Source organism: Ylistrum balloti, unplaced genomic scaffold (genome assembly GCF_031769215.1).
Source record: "Ylistrum balloti isolate Yb309-2 unplaced genomic scaffold, AGI_CSIRO_Ybal_v1 Utg369758, whole genome shotgun sequence".
NCBI lineage: Eukaryota > Metazoa > Mollusca > Bivalvia > Pectinida > Pectinidae > Ylistrum > Ylistrum balloti.
The window spans coordinates 240,526-258,451 of NW_026781958.1; the positions used below are offsets into that span (position 1 = coordinate 240,526).

Sequence of the window (17,926 nt, forward strand, 5' to 3'; positions counted from 1 at the left end):
AACGGAGATCGGGACAACTATGAAAGCGAAAGAATGAATGAAGAATAATCGAGACACAAGAAAAATCGTCACTTGTAATTATTCTGAAGACCATAATATATGGATACTGGATATTATAATCACTCTCAGCATAATTCAGTCTAATGATTTTATTTTGACGGTAGTGACATCGGCCACTTTCTGAGCGATGTTGTCTAGATGTAATGGAAATTGTCATATAGGGACAAAGAACCTACTTCAGAGAGGGACATAACCGGAAGAGATTTATGTCAGAATGAAAACGGGCATGAGTTCAAGACAGGTATAATCGGAACAGTGTAATGTTACTGGACCATGTTATTTTTCATAAGGCGATTTAGACATAATCTTATATAGGTAAATGAATTAGGGCAGTACATTGAGTCAGAACCATTAACCAACATTGTGCGTCCTGATAGGACCGATAGCGTCATTTGTTATGATGGTAAGTAAATTGTTTTGATAACACATCTATCTATATATGAAATATTAGACAAACATAGCGTTTCAGTAATACTGATATAATTTTTTTCATAATAATGATACAAAATAAAGTTTTCGGATGAATGTTGTATTAAGTTATGGTTATGCAAAGTTCCTGATTTGAGTCGATTAACAGTTGACCGATATTTGTGTGATAAAGAAAAATAACCTTTGCGTTTTAGATAAAACAAAGAAAGTAGCTTGTTGCTAACAATGGCATTTAATGTCACCGCTCTGCATAATCTATACCCGGAACAATGTTACTTATACATTTATCTGTCTTCTTTTTCTATTTTTGTTAAACAAAGGACACAAATTATCGTGCTTTTATAAGTTTTTTTTATTTCAATATAGATATAATATCTTTTTAACAACATACAAAATAACATCGGTATGTATACATAAACATTTCAGCCATAGATTCATTGTCTTAGCTTATAGAATCCTTATGCAAGATAACATGCCAGATATAGGATATCCGTTTTATGTTATAGGATCGGTATGTAAAGATAAGCACGTCCCTTATAGGATCGCTGTTTTATTTTACAGGATCGCTTCTCTCCACATTATCGCGTGCTGCTTGGCTTGTTGTTTCTTTGTACAACAACAGCGTACGAAGGAGACATTGGAAATGGACGTAAGTTACATTTAATATAAAAAACAGTATTACTAGTAACGATGATCAATTAAATTTTAGAAAAATAACTTTCTGTCTGTTTGTCTACCTGAGATTTTCCGTTGGATCATTTCGTCATTCTTACATATATTGAGTTGAAATTCTGTATGTAGCTTTTAAATTATATATACATACTTTCTCTCCGAGTGCGTTATCGTCGTGATTGGCGGCGTTATGGCTCTTTGAAATTAGTACACATTACAAATCAACTTAAATTTTCCCATTTCTTATTTTTATATGGTTTTGACGCTTTGAACTCAGGTCGTTTATAATTTTTCTTTATTGCCTCTTTTCGCTGTTACTTTTAGTCATGTTTCATACTTGTGTGTGTTTTGTTAATCTGTTTGTACCTTTTTTCCTTTTTATTTTTTTGTTTTTGTTTTTGTTTTGTTTTGTTTTTTTTTTTTTGTTGTTGTTTTTGTTTTTGTTTTTTTTTTTTTTTTTTGTTTGTTTGTTTGTGTTTTTTTTTGTGTGTGGTCAATGGTATTTTTTATGGTATTTTTATATAGTCATTTCAATATAGTTCCTTAGTCAAAATATTCCAGCAGAATAACTATAAGAAGTTATATACGTTCTATGTTCCAAACAACAACTGAGCTAGCACACTGATTTCGAAAGTATGGGAAAAGTATCAAACTTCATTCAGATTGAAACAATTGGTTAACAATTTGAACACTCATCGTTTTCATGAATTATGACATATACAGATTTTGATTTTACCAGCATGGAAATTAGCGTTGAAAGTCCCTACTGGAGTAACAGCTCCTGGTTATTCAAGTATAGAATCCCTTTGGGCATCGAGTAATACACTGAATGACAACGACATTGGAGCCATGAACGACTTCAGTGCGGGCGGCAATGCTAAGGTCTACAAGGGAGCTATTTCTAATGACTGGGGTACAAAAACAGCTGTCTCGCACGTACGTAGTATAAACATCAATATCTTTACAGTAATTACTATCAAGGAGTTGAATAAACAAGATCGCTCTCAGTAACTGATCTTTCTGGTATTTTATGATGTATGAAATTGTTGGTATTTTTATCAAACAATGTACATTGAGTTACGGCATGCTCACTCTGTATCTTGCTTATAGCCGACACGATGATATGCGTTAATAATGTCCATATGATATTTGATTTCATATCAACATTGTAAGCAAGATAAACAACTTTGTTTGTGTTGATCATTTTCTACTACACAAGAAACTAAAGCCATCTAGAGCATTTTGCATGGGTGTCGATGTAATATTGAATTCATTAAACGAGGTTCATAATTTGATATGTCACGACCTTTTAATTCCATATTGCATCGGCACGAGAGTTAGATTCTATTCATCATAATAACCCACATTTCTTAAAAATAAGCTTATAATAAATTTCCCTAGTAGACAATTTGGTTTTCACTACTGAGACAACTACGTGACTTATTTATGACGTCACAATAGTGTTATTACACATAAGTCTTACATTATTTATGACATAGCTGTATCACACCTTCTCAAATATATAATAAATAGACATATATTTTTAAGCCTATGAATGGAATTGAAGTAATGGCATTTTGACGATTTCATCTACGTCGTAACACAATGTAGGAAATATTCGAATCTTATGACAAAAGAGTGTTCTACAAGTGTCGTTAACTTAGATGATGCAGGAACTAAAAATATATTCAAATATTAAGTAACGACTACTTTTACTGCTTTTAATCCTTAATTATATAATCTACTAATAATTACAAATTAAGAATATCAACTTACATGTTTTACTACTTAAACATAATTCAAATACAATTGCATGGATGCATGAGTCTGTTTGTTAAACCGAACACATTACTGTCAAGACTACGAAGGTAAAAAATGTCACAGACTTCTTGTCACATAATGGTGACAACAAAGTGGTGAATTTATTTATCAAAAATTTAAGATATACATATAGCAGTTTTATAATTTGATATCAGGTAACCTGTTACAAAATCCTTTATTTAATTAAGGTCGCCAGAACAAGGATAAATTGAAAGTGTAAAGCACCTCGTTTCAAATATTACTTATCATAAGTGCAGCTTATAATTGATCTTATATATATTTACACACATTTAATCCCCGCTTACGTTATTTAACATACTTACATTACAGTGTAACAAAAAATAAACCATTTAGACTATTACATCTGCGATTATAATGGACAGGTACAATACAGGTATCAATATTTGTGCTTTATACAATCAGATTTAGATTTGTGAAATGAGGCTTACCCGTGTGTCCTTAATCCATTTTGCTTCAAATCAATACCTGTTCTATTGACCTCAAAACCTTTACATCTTTTATGTTCAGGTTAACACTCTACATAGATTAACTTATTAAGTGATAAATGCTCGTCCTTTGAAAAACTATGACGCTCTTTGTTCATTAAGCAAATTTGAACTGATCATAGGCAAACTTCTGTAACAAAGAATGTTAAGAAATATTAGTTGACTCAAATATCATAATGAAATTTCCTTTACTCACAAAAAAAAAAAAAAAAAAATACGAAAGCCTTTTACTAAATTTTATCGAATGACATCCTAAATAAGTGGCTCGTATCAGATTCAGTTCAATTTCTTCCCTCTGTTTTATTGTTTTATGTTTAATTGAATTTTAGTGTAAAGAAAGGTATATTTTGAAAATTTGCTTTCGTTTTCACAGGTGAAGATTTCAGCCTTCAAGGATGGTATTGAGAAAGCTTATGTAGTCTTTGACGCTTTTGGCAAAACAAAAACTACGTTCATGGACTGTGGCAAGATTGTTCACTCATCCTGGTCAGATCTAAAGGGCAACAGTTTCAACTACTGCAATATACCGTAAATATGGAAACCAATATATAAAAATGACACTAAAATGAATTCGCGATTTTTTACTTGCGATCGGGAAAACGTTGTAATACTAAATTAAATTATTCACAAAATTATAGCAACTTTTGAGAAAAAGGTACAAAGATAATCAGATTCAAACTAACACTGGTCGACACTCGCTAAAGTGTCTACCGCCATTCGCTGTTTTGATCAAAGTATAAATAATCACGTGACATTTCGGGGCCTCGTTTTAACCCGCCGTTTTGTTATAATTTCTAAATTTGCATGTTGCAGAAACATTTCTTACACGCGCTTTGAACGATAATATTATGTGTTGCTCCCATTTCACTTCATTTTTTGACGTTTTTAATTAAACAAAAAACTTTTAAATATTGTAATTAACAGAAAATTCACAACTTTAAACAGATATTTAAATGTTATAATGCTTTTTACCACCTATGAAATAAAAATCTAAGCATTTAGTCACTTTTATTATTTGTTTGGCAAAATAAAGGGATTGTACAATCGTAAACTACTTCAACCTTGCCTGTATGCAAAGACGCCGGTTCAAATCCAATACCCGTGAATTAGCTTAAACTGGAAAACTATGAAAAATTAGCCACGCGAAATTAAAACTGTACAGTATTTAGACAGATTTGTGTTATGACAATAACGATTATATATTCAATTTGCTTTGAATTTGATAAATTAGCATATTATAAAGTTGAAAGAAATCAAAGTTTATTGGCACTGGATGAATTTGGTGGCTACTGTTGATAAAAAACGTTGGTATCAATTTTTTTATTATGCGAGCTTTATTTTGTATTTTAAGTCTACCTGAAATTGAATTTAAATTGTTGATTATGCGATAAAACCTGCTTATCCCCGACTGCCCCCCACCACCACTACCACCAATTATCAGAATAAAAAAAAATTGTGCAGTAATTCACTTAATAATCATAACTTATTTCCCAATATTTTATTTTTTCAGAGGACATGACAGCATCGCCCGAACGTTTTTCATCAATAGAAGTTATGCTGGATGTAACAATGACTACGGTTGGTTCATTCTAAAAGACTACGACAAAACCGGTGGCTGTAGCAACTGGGATACCGCCAATGGAAACCCGAAAGTCATGTACTCCGCAGATTCCACGTACATCAACTGGGCTTTCGGTAGGTACAAATAATTGTTGGATTTTTTCCATAAAACAGTTAATTTGCATGATAATCGCTTGATGCATTTCTAACGCACTCCCCTTTTATCCACACGTCCGGGGTTCGATTCTCCGAACATATATGAAAAGGTTTGGGATCACCTTTCCGACAACTTGGGTTTCCCAAGTACTCTAGTTTCTTCGCGCAAACCGAATTCTCGCAAACTACCATCCAAGCTAACAAGGATGATTAATATAAGTTGAAATGACTTTTTTCGTAAAGTAAGTAAAGTTTATCTTTGTATTGTAGGAAACAGACAGACAGGAGATTCCTTTGCTATTTTCGTTCTTGGTGAGTAGTTTTGAACACTTGAAGCATTGAGGTGCTCGCATTTTTGCATTCTTAGAAAATAAAGAGATTAATGTATTCCAATTTGACCTTAATATCTGGTCCTTTCTTGATAAACTAAGTAGGCAACGTGTCGACATGCGTCGACAATTGGAAACCTGAGGGGATATCTGTGTCGATAACTTTATTTTCAGTATTGGACCAACTCATGTCTTCGCTTAATTCATTCTTCTAGGAAGATGTTCGAATTTCTCTAAACGCATGTCTGATTTATTAAGCAGAAGACACTTACTCTTCAAAAACCACGTGGTCCTTTTAAAATGAACTATTCCATCTAACATGTGTGACATGAAACAAAATGATAACCAGCGATACTTGTAATCACAGAATGGAAGATGGTATTCAAGGGCGTTGATGGAGTTGAACCCGCAGCTGGGTCATTGTTAAGTCTGTGGTCTGGCTCTACCACCGAGCACGGAAATGATGTCAGTGCCATCACTGTAACCAAGGCTCCAAGTAAAACCTACAAATCTGCCGTGGTGGAGAAATGGTCTGAACAACTTGTTGACCAAGTATGTATTGCATACGAATTTTGAAAAAAAAAGAAATGAAAATTAAAAATAATGTAGAACACAAAAGAAAGATATAAAATAATCGTAATGTATCCTTCCATTTTTCTTCCTGAAATCGTTCGTTTTACATGACTGAATATTTTTGATATAATTAAGCAATCAATTTTCTGTCTGTTATATTTTCTAGGTACGTTACTCCTACTTCACAAGTGGGACTGAGGTAGCCTATACCGTATTTAACGGTCGTGGATCAGACAAGAAATCGTGGTTTTCAAATGACAACATCATCTACTCCAAATACACCGACATTAAAAGCAAGACCAAGGTCGCTTGTTCCATTGACGGGTAAATCATTATTTACATTCACATTATTAGAGATATCAACTTCTTGTTTTTGTTTACTTATTTATTATTTCTCTTTTTATTTGATACAGTGACAGTACTCGTAAATTCACCATTCATCACCGATACGACGGCTGCCCTAATGATGAAATTTGGATGCAAATTTTGGATGATCGTGGTGGCCCCGCCCCCTGCTCGTGGGATAAGAACGTCAGAACGCGACCTTATTTCCTCTACAGCGCGGGAACTACAGTCGTCAGAGCTGAATCAGGTGGAAAGCATAAAATGAAAAAAAAACTGTTCATGTCAATCAAGAGACATTGGTTGTTTGAAAGTCCAGAAACTATATAAAGTCTATTCTTTTACAGTGTCATCTGATAAGTTTCCTTATTTTAAATGTTCTTCCTTCGTTAGTTGTTGCTCAGATGATAAAGTCAGATTTTTACGTTTCGTTTACATTCAGGTTTAAAGAATTCTCATGTACAAAATTTTCTAGATATTACACAATCATTTATTGGTTTAAACTCACCTGATCATTAAAAGATCATTCAATGTAAATGGGGAAAGAAAAAACATCACAGTATCAGCAACATACTTTGAATCATTTAAAGACAATACAAAAAGTGTTTGTAAATATTTAAAGATGATTTTTGATGAAATATAATCACATTAAACAAGATGTCTTTTTGCCACAGGAGGACAATGGAACAGTGGTGGTTACCCAGCAGCTGAAACCTTGGGTATCTTCATCACAGGTAACGTTAACATAAACTTATCTGCCATAGAATGCATTTCATATATTAACTTATTTCATACAAGAATCTTTTGATTTAATTTAATCTTAATTTTATTTTTTTATTGTTTATCGGCAGGGAACGGATTTCCTTGTACGTTGTTTTGTTTATTTACAAACTTTTGTCTATTTATGAAATTATGATGCGGAGATTTGACTCGAGATATTATCTTTGCAATACCATTACTGATAGGTGTTAGTTGATTTATTTACTTTAATCTCTTCTGTATATATGTATTTCCGATCGTGTCAACTGAATGCGAAAACATTAGGCACAGAAGTGCCAATTTTACTGTAAAACATCGTCACTTATTGGTCCAAAAATGTACATATTTTCTGCTTTGAAGTATGATCATCATTTTGTTTACAAAATTAAATCTAATATCGAGATAGTTTGTAGATGTAACTGTATGTCTTTTATGATATATAAAATGACACTTATTGGATTATTTCAGGCTGGACACCAGTGATGAAGTTGGCACACGGTCAAGGTGTGGGAGGAGCCGTCGATGTCCGAGACTTATGGAAAGGCACTTACACAGTGAACGAGGGAGATGCAAACGCTATGTCGATAGCAGCTGGAACAAAGGCGTACAAGTCTTCCATCGTAGACAAATGGTCTGATTACTACATCAGTGCAGTACGTCAGATTAATATCATTATATATTACAACATTATATATTTGAATTAAAACATGTAAATATAAAGGAATATTGTCAGACTAGTAAATCCTCAAACATTATAAAAATGTCAATATATTGTTACAATTTCATCAGATGACAGCTTGGTAATATGTTACAATACAGTAAGGTTGCCAACTTTCACGGACCGCGAAAAATGATTTACAGTATGCAGTATATAGGACAACACTAATAATGGAATTCTGTCCTCCAGGTTCGAATATCCTTTATAACCGGTGGTAAAGAGAAAGCTTTCGCTGTATTTGATGCTCATGGTGCCGACAAAAACAGCTGGTTCACAAAAGCCAGGGTTCTGTATTCGTCTTGGAATGATCTTGGTCCAACCTCGACAACGAACTATGATTCTATTGATGGGTAGGTGTCATCTGGAAACAACCCATGGTGTAAAGCACATTCATTAATTCCCTGCTTGCACATGAAGAGGTAACAGGATTTAATAGATTGTATCTATTGTAACATTCAGCTTATTGTGGTGCATATTACTGCAATTCAGCAATCTTTGGGCTCGTCACCGTAAGACGACATTTTCAGAAAAAAATATTGAGAGCAAAAATATGCCACTATAGTTTTGGTTACATACTATGCAGCACTTTAAAATAACCGATTAATGAAATATTCATTATCAAGTATAATATTACCAGCATCGATCCAACGACTGTTTTCGTAGAGTTCAATACAAAAGATATTAATATCAATAGTTGATACACAACGAATTAGTGTTATGGCCCCAGATTGTGCATTGCCACAAAAAGCGGATGCAACATTGTAGGACATGTATCTAAATACAAGAGCACACATATATAACATAAATTCACTGGACTTTTTGACATTTTTGTAATTTTGTTTTGTTTCAAAAAGACATCAGCCACACGGACGAAACTTTTACATGAACCGAAACTATGGTGGCTGTCAAAATGACGCAGGCTGGTTTATAGTGTCCGAAGCACAAAGTTACGGATGCAGCTGGGAAAAAAAGACCAGTGTCAAACCGTATTACTTGTATAGCGATGCTTCAGGATACGAGAAATCTGATAGTGAGTATTGTTGTTGCTTTGTGTTTATCTTTCCAACGTTGGTTCGGTTTACTTATTCTTGATAAGATATCCTCGATTATTTTCTTTTCGTGGAATGAATTGTTTTCAAAACATTTAAATCAGTTTTTGTATATTTCAAATTTTATGTCGTGAATTAATCCATGAAATTGGTATATAAATAAAATAGGGCTTTTACAAAATCGAACGATAATTTTTGAAAACTTTCTCAGTGTCATTTACTCTGTTTCAGATCAAGCTATCGCTGAGGTGTTTGTCATCTCCGTTTGTGAGTATCTAAAATAATGACGTTAAAAATAAACATTAATGACGCATCTTGTTCCAATCGATAATGTCAAAATAAGTTAATATTTTTGTTTGCTTAATAATTCATAAATAAGAGCTTTCATATTATAAATTGATATTTTTTCCAATTACATAGAATCAACATCTATTAGATACATGTATAGAACAATTAAAACTGTATCAATTATTCATAGGTTCAAAAAAAAGAAATTTGTTTCTTTCATTATTTTAATGAATTTTGATTGTATCCCTATTTAAGCGATGGACATGTGTAACCCAAATCGTTGTGGAAATGGCGCTACATGTATTGATCTTGGAGCTACATATGAGTGCGCATGTAGCGGAAACTACTTCGGAACACACTGTGAAAACTGTAAGTCCTTCTATTCATATATATCCCGATTCTTTTGCGGTTGTAAGTTAAACTTATTAATTCAAATTTGAATTTTTTTTCTTTAAGGAAGTTGAAACGAAATAACTCAAGCGTTTTAAAAAGCACAATCATGGCGTGAAACCAGGATAACTACCCTAACTTAAGAATGGTCGGGCTGTAAAGAGATGCAAATACTGATTCTTTTTAGATCTATCTTAATATTTTTGCATATTTTGTATGACACTCGATTATTTGAAATGTTTCAATTAATTTTCACTGTTATCCAACAGTAAATGGCGGATTTTCAAGCTGGAGTTCATATGGAGCGTGTACGAGAACATGCGGAGCTGGAACTAAGACCAGAACGAGGACATGTAACAATCCAGCACCGGTCGGAAGTGGAGCTGCCTGTTCCGGAAGTACAACTGAAACCACTTCCTGTACCATTGCGTCATGCGCAAGTAAGTTTCTAGAGAAATATATTATCTCATGGCATGGTTCTGATATAACAATACTCAATTTCTTTATAAAGCTGTGTTAAATCGGATACAAATTTGATATTATATACAGCATAGCCAAATAACGACTGCATCATTCAGCTGTTTCGTCCTTCTCAGACTCGTAATGGATGCTAAGGTCCTCATTTTTGAACCCTTGGATGCGACTGAGGGCAACACAATTTGATCGAACGAAATACCATAATCTAAATGCGACGTAACATTTTCTATCAATGAAATTTGTCAATGATGGCTAGAAAAATAATTCTAAAAATGCTTAAAAGACTCTTAATGACAAAATTGTAATTTCTACAGAAATAGCCAAATCTATCTTCATAAGCTGGTTTAATTCTTGCAGTTAATGGTGGTTGGTCGTCCTGGAGCGGATGGGGATCTTGTTCTTTAACTTGCGGCAGTGGAACGCAACAGAAAACCAGAACATGTACTAATCCTTCCCCACAACATGGCGGCGCCGACTGTGCCAACAACCCGTCTACCGCTACAGCTACTCAGTCATGTAACACGCACAACTGTCCAAGTGAGTACTTATTCTGACAGTAGGCATCCTTCTTTTTCGGCGATTCCTTATCCCCGTGGCTTATTACATTCTTATCTGAAATTCTGACAATGTCAATGATACGGTGTCTGATTTGTGAAACACAAAAGGGACATGATCAAAGTAAAACGTTTAAATTTCAATATCTGTTTTAGTGAATGTGATGTCTCATTCACGAAGCAAAGAACGAGTTATGATGATTCAATATTAAAGTCAAAGAATTTCGCCATTATCTTGTAAAGAATTAATATTTGTAGTTAACTTTTGAAAATGAAATATAAATCTAAATGTGAAAAAAGGAAAGATCAACTATTTTTTACTGGCTGTAAATTTTCGTTTAAGAATCCTATTTTTATTGGCATTCCATAATCCTGAAAAGTACAGACATTTAATAATTTAACATTTCATATCATTGATCAACATGTACATTGTATAATAGTATCAAACTTTTAAGACATATCTACAAAGGCAATGACTGGTGCAGTGTTTCACGTTATTCACTGCATAACAAAATGCATGACTGATATCACAAAACATGGTTGTATATCGTGACCTTGGCAGTATGTCACAACTGAACTTCTGATTAAGATAATAGCAGTATGGGTAAATAACAAATGTTCAATTAATACAGTATCCAAAAGGCGGCTTCAACGATTGTCGTACGATGCAAAATAGTTGTTGTGTTAAGAAGGTTATTATATATTATATCATAGCGATCACACTTTACACCGAAGCATTTTGCGTTATGAATGCTGGATCTGCGTACATCTTAGTCAACTTGTAATCAAGTATTATCTTGCAGTCGATGGCGGTTGGTCTTCCTGGAGCGGGTGGGCATCCTGTTCTCTAACGTGTGGTGGTGGAACCCAGCAAAAGACTAGAAGCTGTACGAATCCCTCCCGTCAATATGGCGGTGCTGACTGCCCTAACAATCCGTCGTCTGCAACAGCGACTCAGTCCTGCAACACACATAATTGTCCAAGTAAGCTTTACTCCGAACAGAGAACAGATCACTGGCTCGTCTGTGTTTATTGCTTGACTTTTTTCCCGAAATAGTCACTGAAATATGATTTTTTATCAGCTTACCATTTCGAATATACATGTCATGTAATTTACCGAATGTATACCTCTACAAGATTTCACAGCTGTAAAGATAGACGTGTTTGGTGCTCGTAAGTGTGCCTCTTGGTTCCGTTATTGTATACCTTGTTCTCTTTTGAGAGAGTGACATTGCTTGCTTGGATTGGGCAAGATTTGCAAGACGGGTGCCCTCGGTGGGGCGGGGCACGCTTGCTATTCCAGGGCATCTGGTCTTGGTCTTGTAATTTAAAGTGATGTTGTAAGTTCAAGGTTAAGATATTTGTTTCTGAGGTTGCTAAAACCATGCATTGATTGAATTCAATAGATTATGATCGGTGTGTTACTATATGAATGAATATGTTCTTTTCTTTTAGTTTTATTGAACATATCTACTATTTCACTGTCGTTTTCTTACACGTCATTCCGTCGCTTGTCTTAGAGCTATCATAAACATCAAGTCAAGCTTATTGTACCAGATTCATTTTTGCGATTTCTAAAATGCAAAATGACATTCTTTGTATTGTATGTGCATATATTTCGCCTAAGCCTGGTCATTTTTCTAAATAAAAAAGGGAATCATGAAGAAGATAAACGGTTTCCTCTCGACGGAATATTTCTGAGATAATAACGATTGGTTCCTTTTGCTTAAACAAATTTTAGTGTTAAAACAAATTTCATTGTAGTCGATGGCGGTTGGTCCTCTTGGAGTTCATGGGGAACCTGTACTACAACGTGTGGTGGAGGAACACAAGAGAAAACCAGGTCATGTACCAATCCTGCTCGACAATATGGCGGTGCTGACTGTGCCTTCAATCCGTCTACAGCCACAGCCAGTCAGACGTGTAACACACATCATTGTCCAAGTAAGTACCCCTTGTATACTGCAAAAGATTAGACACAGATTTTGTGTTTGGCCCATTGTACTTGCACACTTCATAAACATGGTAAATAACACCAGATATGTTTACATAAAGGTGTCCTCCAACGAGGAATGCTTTAATGCTGAAGATTTCCAATATATAATAGTCTGTGGTCAAATCTATGATTATCCATACTAACTGACATGCGTTTGAATAGTAAAATGTATCATAACTGAAACAAATGAATTCTGAATTCTGTGTCATATTTTTACATGAGATAAATATGTATATTTTGAATGTGTATTCCTAACCCTTTTACATGTGATGTCTGGGGGCAAGTCTTGTGACTAAGCGCCATACCAACAGAGTTTGCCATTTATCTACATAAAATGTTTTGTCATATCCAGGCTAACACTATTCAATATGGAATCATAAATACATAGTTTATACAGTAGGTCTAACTGGCTCAGTTCTTTTTATTGTATTCGCTCTCACCATATTTGTTTTTACATATAACGTCCTAGTCGTCAAGTACTTATTAAATTAATTTACCATTGATGTGGGTCTATAACCAGTTGACGGAGGATGGACTGCATGGAATAGCTGGAGCACATGTACAGTGACTTGTGGTGGTGGTTCCCAAGAGAGATCTCGTACTTGTACAAACCCGACCAAACAGTATGGAGGAGCTGACTGTCCAAATCTTAACACCGGAGCTATGTCCACACAAGCATGCGGGACAATCAGCTGTCCAAGTACGTAATGTCATTTTAATCAAACGCGATAGATAAAGAAATCCACGAATACAGAAATGTTTTTTGATGTTTTATTTTAATTGAATTGTTATCTATTTTATTGTTTGTACATCTTATATTGTGTTATATTTCACATATAAAAATAGCACGAAGCTTGCTGGATATAACAATTTCATAACTCAGGTTAGGGGGCAAACATCCTATTTGCACCACCTCAGTGTGATATTTGCCTGAATATTTTTATATCGACCATTTATCTTTGTATCTGTATTTCAGAATATTGTCGTTTCAAAGTTGACGTTCTTACATTTTTGAAAATTTTACAATAAGTTAACTAAATCTTATTTCAGTTGACGGAGGATGGGGTAGCTGGATGGCTTGGGCATCTTGTTCCGTGTCCTGTGGAGGTGGTGTTCGAAGCCGGGGCCGGCTCTGTGATAACCCCTACCCACAACACAACGGAGCCCAGTGTCCTGGAGTGGACACCGTTAGCGAAACATGTAACACACAAGTCTGCATAAGTAAGTTTAATTTTTTTTAATTAACAAGCTTTTATCATAGCGTGTTTAGATAAAAGTGGATTTTTAAAATCAGAACATTAAATAATCTCTCCACCACCCTTAAAATGCATAGACTTTTATGATTCGAAGCAGTAATTATCAGAAATAGTGACAAACCTTTTTATAATCTTGCTTACAGTTGACGGTGCATGGGGTTCATGGTCAGCCTACGGAACTTGTACCAAAACCTGTGGAACTGGTGTCTATTCGAGGTCAAGAATATGTGACAGCCCTCTTCCAGCCAATGGTGGAAATCCCTGCAGTGGACCGTCTAGCGAGTTTTCCGACTGTAATACGAATGCGTGTCCTGTAGCCCAGGCTGGAGTATACCAACAGGTATAAAGATCAGTCAACAGAAAATATATCCTGTAAACCAGGAATTACCATGTGTCAAGAGAGCTATAATTTTAAATTATTTCCTTTGGTATTTTATAAGTCAAAATTACTATTTCTTTTTTGTTGGATTTATCACGTCTTCATGACAATTACCTAACTGTACCTGTTTTAAAATCCATTATTTAAAGTTGTCTGTTCAGCTGATTAAATTATTGTTCATTTCATATTACTGTGATCTATGTTGGTTAAGTGTTCAACTTTATCTCCTGTTGTGTTTCCAGTTTTGTCCATCGAACTGGTTCACGTGTGAATCTGGGGCTATGACCTGTATCATGTTAAGTATGAAGTGTGATTGTTCGAATGACTGCGACGACGGAAGTGACGAAACTGTAGGGTATGCCGGATGTGACGAAGAACTGATGGCCATGTGCGAGTCTGGTGCAGGTAAGAAAACTGCAGTTAATCTTGATTTGTCAATTGTAACATATTTTATATATATACTTCGTCAAATTACATGATTATTAGTCTTGCTGGATGACTACAGTCAATTGTGTACAACTAAACAGTTGTAATTTTAAATGTTACATACGAATCAATTCAATTATATAAAAGATAAAGATACATAAGTAAGGATGTAATGTTAAAGTGTTCATTTATTAATTGTTTATCTCCGTTTTTATTTATTTGTTGTTAATTTCATTTTTTTAGAACACGTCCTTGTCTCAATCACGTTGATAATAATGTGTCTGGTAGCTGTTTTGTATAAGAACCTGTAAACAACAGAATACAACGACCACGTGATTCCAGGGGACAAACTGTTGAGGAATCGGAAGCATGGCGTTCGAGTTTTTTTTTTTCATATTTGTGTTATGTGAAAAGTCTTTCACTCTCTTGAAACGAAAAAAAAATCTTACTGGAATTTTTCTACATCACATAAATGACATCAACAGAATTTACTATAATCAATGTTAGATTTAATCGCATCAATTATACCTTTCTATGCCTTTTTCATGGTAATTTGTCTCAATAAACGCTTTCTATGAATTTTTTACAATTGTATATCTATATGTTTTACTTGTTAAACTAAAAAATAATCAAATTTGTAGTTGTCATCGGATATGTTCCTTCCCTATCCAAGGTCTGTAAACATCTTCATAATAAACGTCCATGTGTTTTGTGTGAAGTAGTTTTCTTTCTTTTTGTAAATCACAAGGTACAAGTTACAACATGTTTCCTATTGTACGAAAATACTACTTTGGTGTTGACTAAGGGAAATATCGTTTCATTGTACAAACTGGACCTATATATATGATAATGCAAACTCTCGATATAGAAAATACTACAATGACTCAATGAATGTTCCTATATTACAACAAAATATATAATTACGTATTACGGTTCTATGGCTACACCTACATCAGATAAATTACCAATGTGAAGCGTATTAGCAATGAGTAAAGCACTTTCACTGGTTTATCTTGTTATATACAGAAATTTTCATTGTATAATTTTCATACTAATTAGATATTTATAGGGATGCTAATATTCATTATAAAACAGTATTTTTCGGGATTTTTAAAAAAAATTTCAGGTGTAATGCTGTAACTATAAAATTCAGTGGTCACTTTATTTAAGCGCTTTTACCGCTGAAAGAATTGTGCTAAAATATGATAAAGCTAATTGAACTTCTAGGATATTGTCTTTTTATAGCAATCATTACCGATCCGCGAATTTATCATTGCACTTATCAGTCAAAAATTATTTATCCTCTCAAATTTTATTGTGCAAGATTAATTTCGTTTATAGTAGGCTACCAAACAAAGTCATTTAATTATGTTACACTCATATTTTAAAGGCATTTTAATCCGATATGAAATATTAATCGTAATCTCTTATTAACCTTAATTAGGTCATGTTGTTTAAGTCGCCACATTTAATGTATTTAATGTTCTATAATACGTATGGGACGGATACCAAAAGTTCAAACCTTCCATCAATATCATTTGATAATATATATCACGAGAATGTTTAATATTGTATCTCTTTTCATGTACTGTTACTTCCATACACAGTCGATAGGGAAAGACATTTATAGAACCGGAAGTGCTGTATCGTTTCACTTAATATCATACAGAAATTGATAATAAATTCAGAAGAAATACACTAATAAGTGTAAGTGAACTTAGTTAGAAGCTAAATGGGTTACAGTATTAAGGTCTTAATTCTTGTTTTATAACTGATAATATTTTTTGAGAAACTATTGACCTAGTTTGCAGGTGATTTAGAGCTTAATACACTGTAGAAAATAATCAATACAAATGTGTTCGATTGATATAATGCCTATGCACTTCTATACTATTACACACTACACTGACGTTTCATTTAAATCTTTATAAGAAAAAACTGAATATACTGTCATAAATGCACTTCTTGCAAGCACTCGGGATTAAAAAAAGTCTAACAGAATAGTTTGACGTCTTCAGGATGAAGCAGATGAATGAGGATCTCATGCATCCAGACCGAGGCTTTAGCGAAGAGATGGCTATTAAATAATCTGCATCGAGAATGGAAAGTTTCTATCTCACCCTCAATGCGGTTATTGTCGTCTTTCATCTTTTCATATGAAATGCGTTCATGTATTATTTTACGTCATCAGCTTAAAATTGTGAATGAAAATTCTGCAGACATGTCACTTTTATATTATTATTTTATATATTGGTTTTTAATATTAAATGTAAATTCTAAAATCTAAAATGAATGAATGCGGATGTTATTACTAGGAATTAATATTCCCCATCTTCATCAACCTTCATCTAACAAAGCCTTGTATTGAATATCGAATCAACTGTGACGTTTAAACAACATAGAACTTAGGGAAGAAAGGTTTTTGCTTACTTAGTATAAGACATGCTTAAAATATGTTTTCTCTTACTGTTTCCCATTGGATTTCGGATTTTCTCTTGATAATTTTGTATTTTCTCAGTCGCCTACCAGGCTTCAAACTTAAAGGCCTGACATAAATATGACACATTTTAAGAAATATGAAAGTTTCAGTTATGTCCAAGAACATACAGTGTAGCTAGTCCAAACTAGATGTGATCAAGAAAAGTTTGTGATTCGCTCCAAGAATACAAGTATTGATTTTTATTGTTGAAATATTCACAATGAAGGTATCAATGCAGTAAGGGTAGACTCCAGATTAAATTGTTTGGCACATCATCGTCAACGACAGAAAGTGAAGATAGCGTATGCCAGTACCAGTTCATAGGCAGAGATCCAGGAGGAAGTAAAATTAACGAACTACCTATCCTTTCGATACGGTCTATTCATATGTTACAAGAGATATCAACAGAAATCTCTGTAAATTACTTTTAATAAACTATAATAAATTTGTTTCGCTGTAAATGTTAAACTGAATGTCTGTTCCATGATTTATATTCATATATATCTTTAATTTTTTTATTCATTTTTGTCAATTTACAATTTCGACATTCGACATTCTATTACCTCCCTTCCCATGTATTGGCTGCTTGCTAAGGTCTGTTATCTTCTTTCTTTTTTTAAGTATTATTGTTACAAGCAAACCGGTGCTGAGTAATGATATGTTATTGAATCTATGATGTCTAACTTAGCAGTGTTAATCACAGACTT

General features: G+C 33.8%; 1 protein-coding gene across 1 annotated transcript; it reads left to right on the plus strand.

Annotated features, from left to right (window-relative positions):
- The first annotated feature begins 274 nt into the window (after positions 1-274).
- Positions 275-17,290, plus strand: LOC132543556 (uncharacterized). Its single transcript, XM_060207071.1, has 22 exons — positions 275-301; positions 1,051-1,138; positions 1,901-2,097; positions 3,829-4,016; positions 4,999-5,183; positions 5,475-5,516; positions 5,901-6,085; positions 6,273-6,430; positions 6,520-6,698; positions 7,123-7,182; positions 7,676-7,860; positions 8,115-8,275; positions 8,780-8,955; positions 9,206-9,241; positions 9,518-9,631; positions 9,922-10,092; positions 12,448-12,627; positions 13,200-13,344; positions 13,872-13,900; positions 14,079-14,275; positions 14,557-14,719; positions 17,259-17,290. Exons 1-22 carry the CDS (start codon positions 275-277, stop codon positions 17,288-17,290), a joined length of 2,898 nt encoding a protein of 965 aa, XP_060063054.1.
- Positions 17,291-17,926: the final 636 nt, after the last annotated feature.

Bases quoted from the DNA above. Each gene is read 5' to 3' on its own strand.
- LOC132543556 (XM_060207071.1), top strand. From the start codon at position 275: ATGAAAACGGGCATGAGTTCAAGACAG. The intron at 6,699-7,122 runs GTGGAAAGCATA...TTTTTGCCACAG, and splicing joins AGTCGTCAGAGCTGAATCAG to GAGGACAATGGAACAGTGGT. The intron at 13,901-14,078 runs GTAAGTTTAATT...TCTTGCTTACAG, and splicing joins TAACACACAAGTCTGCATAA to TTGACGGTGCATGGGGTTCA.